This window comes from Pimephales promelas, chromosome 25 (assembly GCF_988280905.1).
Source record: "Pimephales promelas chromosome 25, fPimPro1.hap1.1, whole genome shotgun sequence".
NCBI classification, from domain to species: Eukaryota; Metazoa; Chordata; class Actinopteri; order Cypriniformes; family Leuciscidae; genus Pimephales; species Pimephales promelas.
The window spans coordinates 22,382,918-22,391,527 of record NC_142793.1 but is presented as its reverse complement, the minus strand read 5'-3'; the positions used below and the strand labels follow the sequence as shown (position 1 = coordinate 22,391,527).

Below are 8,610 nucleotides of genomic sequence, written 5' to 3'. Positions count from 1 at the left end.
AGAAAAAAGGGATTATGTTGCATTGAAAGCTGATTTATGCTTGTCATGTACACTGCGTTCTGTATGCGATGGAATTATGGGGAGATTCATTGCAGAACACACTCTCTTCACATCAGTGTGTTTGACTAGAAGCTGAATCTGAAGCAACATGAGTTTACTTGCTTAGATTAAATGCTTTACTACTGCTTTAGAAGGTGTGTCTGCTAACAATGCATTTCCTTTAGAAGAAAGAATGTAACGAATGTTTGGGAATTTATCATAGTGAATGATGCAGGCTAGTGGGAACTTGATTAATAATTCAGGACATCTGCCACAAATCATTGTAAAAATCATTCACTGGGAACAAAGCAAACGCTTTAGATAAAATGCTTGGTTGTTTCATGCACTTATTTTTAGTGTCAGTCTTGGTGTCCTAAGGCAACAAATAATAAAAAAAGTAGTGTTAGACGTGTTTTGTAAAGTTTTCATTTAGATGATTGTACAATATGTGCAAACAGCAGTGGCCAAAAGTGATTGGTTTATGTTCAGTTTGATAGTATTTTACAGAACACCGTTTTCAACTAAATACGGAAAACTTTTTATGCGGTTCGGCTGTTCGTTTACATGACGGGGCCTGAAAACGCAAACTTTTTTCAAACTTTTCGTTATCGTCTCCATGTAAACTACCAAAACGCGAATTTGTGAAAATGATGACGTCATGCGCATAAGTATTACATGTTCAGTCGTAGTGTTTCTTTACAAAGTGACATCGCCACCTAGTGGCCTGGCAGCATAATATCGCATTTTTAGTCGTTTTCGCAGATCCGTGTGAACGAACGGTGACGTTTTGATGAGTTGTTGTCTGTACACGAAAAACACAAAGAAAAAACGTTTTGGTGTTTAGAACATCGTTGTCGTGTAAACGTACCCTCAGTTTGGGTTTGGTTACTGTGGTTACCGTGGTTACTGATTTGAGTTACGCACCTGTTTCATGTTCTGTTGAGTATCTACCCTGTTTATTTAAGCCCTTCCTTCTGTTCATTGTTCGGTGTCGTCTTTACTTTGAGTGTGTTCATGCACTTTTGTTTTTCTGTGTATTCTCCTGCATTGTTGGTTTAATCATTAAAAACTTAGAATTAGTACTTCCTCGTGTGTTGAATAGAATACACCAAATAACCTGACAAAATGGAAAATATTTTGGTAAATAAAGGTATTTATGATTACAAATTTAAATTAAAATTTTTAATAAGAAAAATTTGACACTTAGAATAAGACACTTTCATACCTATTTAAATTTATATTGATTTTTATTGTGCTTTTAAAAGTATCTGTAAAGGAAAGAATGTTCTTAAAGGTTAAAGGTCAGCCCAGGGCAAGAGAAAAACACTATTAGGTGTCCTATTCAAACTTTTTCATATTATTTGTAAATGCAACAAAATCCTCTGAAAGGCACTGATACAAAGAGTAGCTATTTATTCAAATTAAATTGTTCTACTTTTTTAAAAAAAAGGCAGATATGAGCTTTTAACTTATTTTGCATGGATTGCTGCAGATATTTTTGGTCACATATGCCATTAGAAAACCCTAATTTTCCACAGCTATGACTGTGTCTTCATCTACATAACTTTTGTAAAAGCAGTTTTAAGGCACATTTAGGACAAGAATCTCTCGAACATCATCTTCTTTATTGCTACAAATTATTACCCGAATAAAATTTTACAGCCAGTGGCTGTGTACCAATACTGATAAACACAGCGCATCTGGGCTACAAATCACAGAAATACATTTTTAAACTTTTCAAAGGATTTTTATGATCTCAAATTTAACAGCTGTGGTTAGCAACCACATACCAATCAGGCCAATACATCTCTCTCTCTCTCTCTCTCTCTCTCTCTCTCTCTCTCTCTCTCCTCGCTCATCCCCTTGAGGGTGTTTTTGGCATCTGTAGACGTTTACAGACCCAGACAAAATGCAAATGTATCAATCAAAAATCTTTGCAGCAAATCTTCTCTGCTATGTTTGGATTGGCAGTTAAGGTATTAAATAAAGTCACTGCCTTGTCCTATTATTTATTATATCAATGCAATAATGTTGACCAGGGCTACACCACAAATTTGCTTAAATGCTAATCATCACAACGTTATTCAGATTACATATCCGACTTGCAGTGAGTTTATTAGTCTTAATCGCCGCTTTGTTGTTTGTTTGCCATCTTACAGTTAGTCAATTATTTGAAGATGCCGTCTGGAATAAGTTAAAAGGTTTTGGATATTTTATGAGACATGATTCTCTCATCTTTTTTAATGCAAAAGCACTTTGGATTACCATCTCACACTTCCATAGCAAATCAAACCCGATGCATGAAGACTGCGGGGTGCGTCTAATCTTGTGTTAAAGAACAATAGACTGTGACTCAGTTCTCAGTTTTTTAAAAAGGCAAGAAAGAAAAATATCCGATAAATGCATTTGACTGTAAACATGAATCAAGTTGGAGGAAAAAAACAGTAATATAGTATTGTAAACACGTAGATCTACACTGGAAACAATTTCCACTTATTTCAGCATAAAAACTGTCAATTTTAAAAACTTTCAAGTCAATTCAACTTATTTTATATTTTCAACTTTTTTCAAAATAAGTTATTTTTTAATTATTTTAAGTTAATGTAAAGATTTTTTTACAGTGTATTGTTCTAAGCTTTCCTCAGTCTGCATTATATGATTAAAATAATATTTAGAATGTATTTTTCTAATTTTTCTAATTTTCTAGTGTTATTAAAATGCTGTCTTAATAGTTTTAAGGAATACTGAATGCTTTTGTGCAAGTGAGATGAGTAAATCCTGCTCACATTTAAAAATGCATTGTGTTGTTGTTTTTTTAAGAAGAAGAAGACACTACAAAAGCACAGCTGTGATAATGAGGTGTCACTCCTGATATCAATCTCATTGTGGACGTTAACAAATATGAGACAAATGTTATCGTTGTTTGGCATCTACATCAATAGCTGCATGTAGTGCAATATCTAATGCTGTGGATCCCGATTTGCTGGTGTAAGATGTTCTGGCAGGCCTGTCTAGACTAGAGCTGGCAGCAGCTTCACACATCGTGCTTTGATCCTCGTCGCAGCGAGAGTTTGTGACAGTTTTTTTGGGTATCAAAAGAAGAAAACACAGAACTTATCAATTGAAGTTCGACAAAAATGAAATAAATAAAAACACATAAGCATTTCATTGATTTGCCCGATATTTTGATGAAGGAGCCCACCGAGACAGCACAGTCTCTGACTGGTTTAGAGGCTGGAAAGGACCCTTGGCGTCCATGCATGAGTGAAACTCAGAGGCCAGTGTATTTCTGAACATGTCTTTCATCACAATTGCCACTCCATGATTAAATCAACGAGCAAAGTAAGCTAGTTATTGGCATTTTTAATTGCACCATTGCACATATAACCTGTTACAGCTGTTGTAATGGATCTTTGATTAACTGAAAATGTCAAAAATGATCAATTGTTTTATTATTTTTATACTTCAGTGCTCTTCAGTGTAAATTACACTTACAAAGTTCTTCAATTAATTGTCTAAATTTAAATATAAATGATTTTGTTTGATAAATTGCGCTTTAATTTGATTGTACATTCCAAGATCAATACATTAGCATAAGTGTAAAAAACATGTAATTTAACATAAAACGTATAATTTGTTATTTTGATTTCTAGTAATTATTTAAATATATCCATATGTGTATAAATATACACACACATGATGATTAGCATGGTGTAACTTCAATGCTGTTGTCACAGAGATGCTTCTCTAGGAAAGCGAGTGTTTTCTGCCAGGACTCCTCCTGAGCTCGACCGTGAGGCGCCGTCTCTCCTCCCCAAACAATCACCACTGCAACACACACCACAGTCACCTCAACATCCTCAAATACAACTCACACATGCCATCCATCCATCTACCTATCTATCTATAAAGTACGTTCAACACAGAAAATAATGATCTTGCCCAGAATTAACCATAATACAAGGGCTAAATAGCTCAAACTCAGACATATTCAGCTGTTTTATTGATGTTTTAGACTTTAACCTTTGGTCTTTGTCTCCAGTAGCTTGAAGTCACTGAATCGGACGTGAGGGCTGTAGGGCGGTTCAATGAGATGACCGGTTCCAGGGTACGAGAGAACAGTTAGCAGATGCACGTTCCCAGCCTTCTCCATCATCTTCTTCATCTGCGGAGGAGGCCATTAGATTTGAGTGTAATGACTGACCTGACAAACATGTTAACGTATGAAACTTATCGACTCACATCCGCTGAAGATTCTGGTGCCGGACAGTTTTGATCATCCTCACCAGCGATCAATAAAACAGGACATTTGATTTTGCCCATCTGGTGAAAACAAAGCCCACCGTATGAACTGTAAGCACATGATGCTTTATAGAAAAAAAAATGCATTTTTCTATACCACACTCTTAGAAGAAATGGTTCTATTTAGAACCAGAAATGGTTCCATCCCCCGCTTCATATATGGAACTCCATTTTTTTGGTAAAAGGTTCTATTGGCCAAGTATGGAAACCCAGGGTTCTATATAGAACCCAGAGGAACCCCCTTTTTTAAGAGTGTCTTTTAAGAGAACCATTTTGGAGTTCCAAATACGTAGCGCTGATAGAACCTTTTAAGGTTCTATATAGAACCTTTTCTTCTAAGAGTGCAGCTTCCCGGCTCAGGAATCATTTTCATACCTCAACCTTCTTGGAAGGGTCAACTGGTATTGGCAACAACAGATCCCGCCAAATTATTCTCTTCTTTTCATCAAAGCGCATTTTTTCTATGTTCCTTGGCATTGACAGTGACCATTGTTAACAGTTCATCATTAACATACAGTTGGTATGACGTAATGCATAATAACCGTGCCCGTAATGGGAAAATTGTGGTTCTTACTGTTGCATTGCTGCATAGACATCCTTCAAAGATCCTTTGAGCGGCATTATGTGACTCCCACTCACACAGACCACACACTTGGGCTGAAAGTTTGTCATTAAAGAACAGAAAACAAATTAAACACAGTGCATCATATCTCCAATGTATTGATGTAAATGAGAACTAAGACGTATTCACCTTCATAATTTCTGAGTTTGCCGTCAAACCCAGAGTTACAAAGACCCCAAATGACATCCCCATCACAGCTACTTTGTCAGGACAAACTTTGGGGTGTTTTTTTAACCATGTAAAGGCAGTCTGAAAATGATTTGACATGCTTTAAATACTTTTAATGTGTAAATTACAGTATATACCTATTACCCCCCGTAATGCATGAATACAATTGTATAAAATGCAAAATTAATGACAAAAAAATTAGATGTAAAATTCATTTTAATCCAAGTTCAAACAGTCACTTTTGAACATTTTAATGCACCATTTGTGTATACAAAATGTGTATTATTTGTTTTGTAGAGCACATGTACCTCAAAGTAGGTGTTGTCCTTGTGCTGTAGTTTTCCTTCCGCATTCAGGAACCCCATGTATTCCAGGGCCAGTGAGACGTAGCCGTGGGAAGCCAGGAGCGCTGAACGATACTCAACATGACCCCCCTGCCAACCCGAAAGGTCCAGCACAGCAGGGAAGGGTCCAGAACCTGCATTACAAACCCACATGCATATAAATGAAGTCCCTTAAGCCTCTATACATGTAGACAGAATGTACAATGATTTCCATTAATCTAAATGTACAAGGTTACAGGGTAGGTTGGTTTTAAAATAAGTGTATCTCTTGTGGCACAAGACAAATACATATTTCATGTGCCGTTTCTGAATGATTTGGATTGAATCCTTCATATAGCACTGTATTTAAACCTCTCTTAAATCATGACCGGATGCTGTCGGTTCGTTCAAATGATTACGATTTAATATGCGACATAAAATAAGTATTAAAAAATAACTTATAAATTATGATAATTATACACTACTGTTCAAAAGAATAAATCTCTTTTGCTCACCAAGGTTTCATTTATTTAATCAAATTAAAAATCCAGTAAAAAAAAGATCGATCATCCAGTAAAAAATCATAATATTGTGAAATATTGTTACAATTTAAAATAACTGTTTTCTATTTGAATATATTTTAAAATGTAATTTATTCTTGTAACGCAAAGCTGAATTTTCAGCATCATCACTCCAGTGTCACATGATCCTTCATTCTAATGTGCTGATTTGCTCCTTGAGAAACATTTCTGATTATTATCTTATTTCTTCTTATTGTAAGGTTGTAATAATCCTTATTATTGTGTTGAAAACAGCTGTTTATTATTTTTGTGAATACAGTTATAAGAAAATGTCAGGATTCTTTGATGAATAGAAAGTTATTTACTGTCATGTTTGATCAATTTAATGCTTCATTTCTAAATAAGTATTAAATTTCTTTTTTTATATATATAAAAAAATACTGACCAAAACATTTGAATGGTGGTGTAAATAAATTTGATAAAATAAATAAATATTAAACAATAAAATAACAATTTTGTGCATTATTATATGTAGCTTATTTTTTATTTTTATATTATCATTTTTATTTTATTTTATTATTATTTTATATTGATAGTAGGCTATAATTAAAGATAAATAAAAATGATTTCACAATACAATTAGCCTATATACTAATGATATATGACCAATATATGGGCAAAGATGACATCTTATCATTAATCCATACCTGGGGGAGTGAAGAGTGTCCCCTTTAACCCGCCCTCTGCGACTTCAACCCTCTGGACATCAGGAGCCACGTACCAGCGTTCAGCATTAGCTGATGTGAGTGGTGTGCGATGCCTGATGCCCTTAGCAAGGTGTCCTTCGTGCACGGAAAACACCACTTTAACTGGTGTCAGGACATTGTTCTTCTGAAATCTGTCAATTCAAATCAAGATACGCTAAATGAGCTTTTACGGTACATTTACACGGGCAAAATCCACTCATATCCATAGATATTCACGTGACCAAGAATTTTGCGTGATGGCGTAAGATTTCCGAGGGTAGGCAACAGGTTTAATTTCGTAGCTCAAATTTTCACTGGTTGGTCAACATGATGAACCTTTGAACATAACAACGTTGATATAACGTTTAATGCTAAATGGTTGAAAACCAATCAGTACATGGCCAACCTTCAACGTTGAAATATGGTTGAAATAATGTCAGTTATTGTTTCAATGTTGAAATTACGTTGGAATAATGTTAAATGCTAAATGGTTAAAAACGGTAAAAAAAAACAACAACAAAAAAAAAAACACTTAGCCTATAAATCAACTTTGATTATTTTTTTCAAAATCTCTGTTGAATCAATTAATGTATGATCAGAATAAATCATTTCTGCCTTTTAAATTATTATTGAGATCATTATTATTATTTCATTATCATTTTAAATTTTTATCATGAACCTTCTGATATAAAATATAAAACATTGCGCTGCTTTACCACAATGAAACAATTCCTATTGGTTATAACCTTATTGCTTTGATCATGATTGGTTAATTCCGGAATTCATTTGCCGCACATGAAATTCCCAAACACGTGGATTCCTATTTTAATGAATGGATTTCTCCAGAGAAAAAAATTCTCAGAAAATTAAATAAATAAAAATAAATAACAGCATGCAGTTTTTGGAACGACATTTGAGGACTAAACAATGGCAGAATTTTCATTTTATGGTGAACTGTCCCTTTAAATAACAAGTTCACTCATGCTATAAATAAGGGTGGTGCGGTTGTTTATCTCTTTCTCTTTATTTACTTACCGGCGAACTGGTTTACTTTCAAGTACTGGTCTCATACTCCACAGCAGAGCCATGGCTTCAACTCCCTCAAATGTTCCACCGAGACTTTTATCTCTGGAAACTGTGTAATAATAATTCAGTGAACCTTTTATGATTAAAAAATGAGTCAAAACAGCATTTGAGTTTAAAATGAAGTACTGTACCCTTAACGGTCCCTGAGGAGTCGCTGGTGTAGTGGCCGAACGCTTCCCAATCGTCTCCATCGTCAGAGTGAATCAGCGCGTGAAGAGTGATTTTGGAATCGGCAGGCAAATGCTGAACTTCCACCTCAAATTTTTCATCAACCAAGCAAGTTGAAGGATGAACGGAAAGTAAAGGACTCGACTCTGTCTTGGCCATTGTATAGGTACCTTTAAAATTTAAACCGGAATCGCTGAATATATCTGAACACAAACTGTGACAACAAAGGCTTTTATAAGACGTTTAACCTGGTTATTGTCCTATAGGGTACCAGTCCACACCAGACAACTCCTTATATGGTTTGTTCTTCGATACAATAAACCCATAAAAACGTAAACGGTTATTGAGACTGATGATAAATGCCTTATATAGGCTAGATAGTTTGACCTAAGTGACAGGATATCTGTCATAAAAAAACCAACCTAATTTTAGAACACTGACATAAGATGCACAATATTATCAGGTTAGGGTTATTAATTTAAGTTTTTCTAGCTTTGTCATGGCGAAATTGTTTGTTATTTACTGCTATCTATAGGCTACCACCTAAAACAAATAAATTAAACTCTTAAACATAATTGACAACACATACTGAATATTGTCTACGTTCTGTACTGTATTTACTGTAGATGTAATTA

General features: G+C 34.8%; 1 protein-coding gene across 1 annotated transcript; it reads right to left on the bottom strand.

Moving 5' to 3' along the window:
• Positions 1-3,383: 3,383 nt before the first annotated feature.
• Positions 3,384-8,241, bottom strand: acot19 (acyl-CoA thioesterase 19). The gene is made up of 10 exons (XM_039647044.2): positions 7,939-8,241; positions 7,757-7,856; positions 6,683-6,873; positions 5,440-5,609; positions 5,093-5,212; positions 4,916-4,998; positions 4,717-4,810; positions 4,282-4,362; positions 4,063-4,204; positions 3,384-3,867 (listed from the first exon to the last, which is right to left on the bottom strand). The coding sequence occupies exons 1-10, from the start codon at positions 8,132-8,134 to the stop codon at positions 3,743-3,745; spliced, it is 1,302 nt and encodes a 433-aa protein (XP_039502978.2). The 5' UTR covers positions 8,135-8,241; the 3' UTR covers positions 3,384-3,742.
• Between the last annotated feature and the right edge of the window lie 369 nt (positions 8,242-8,610).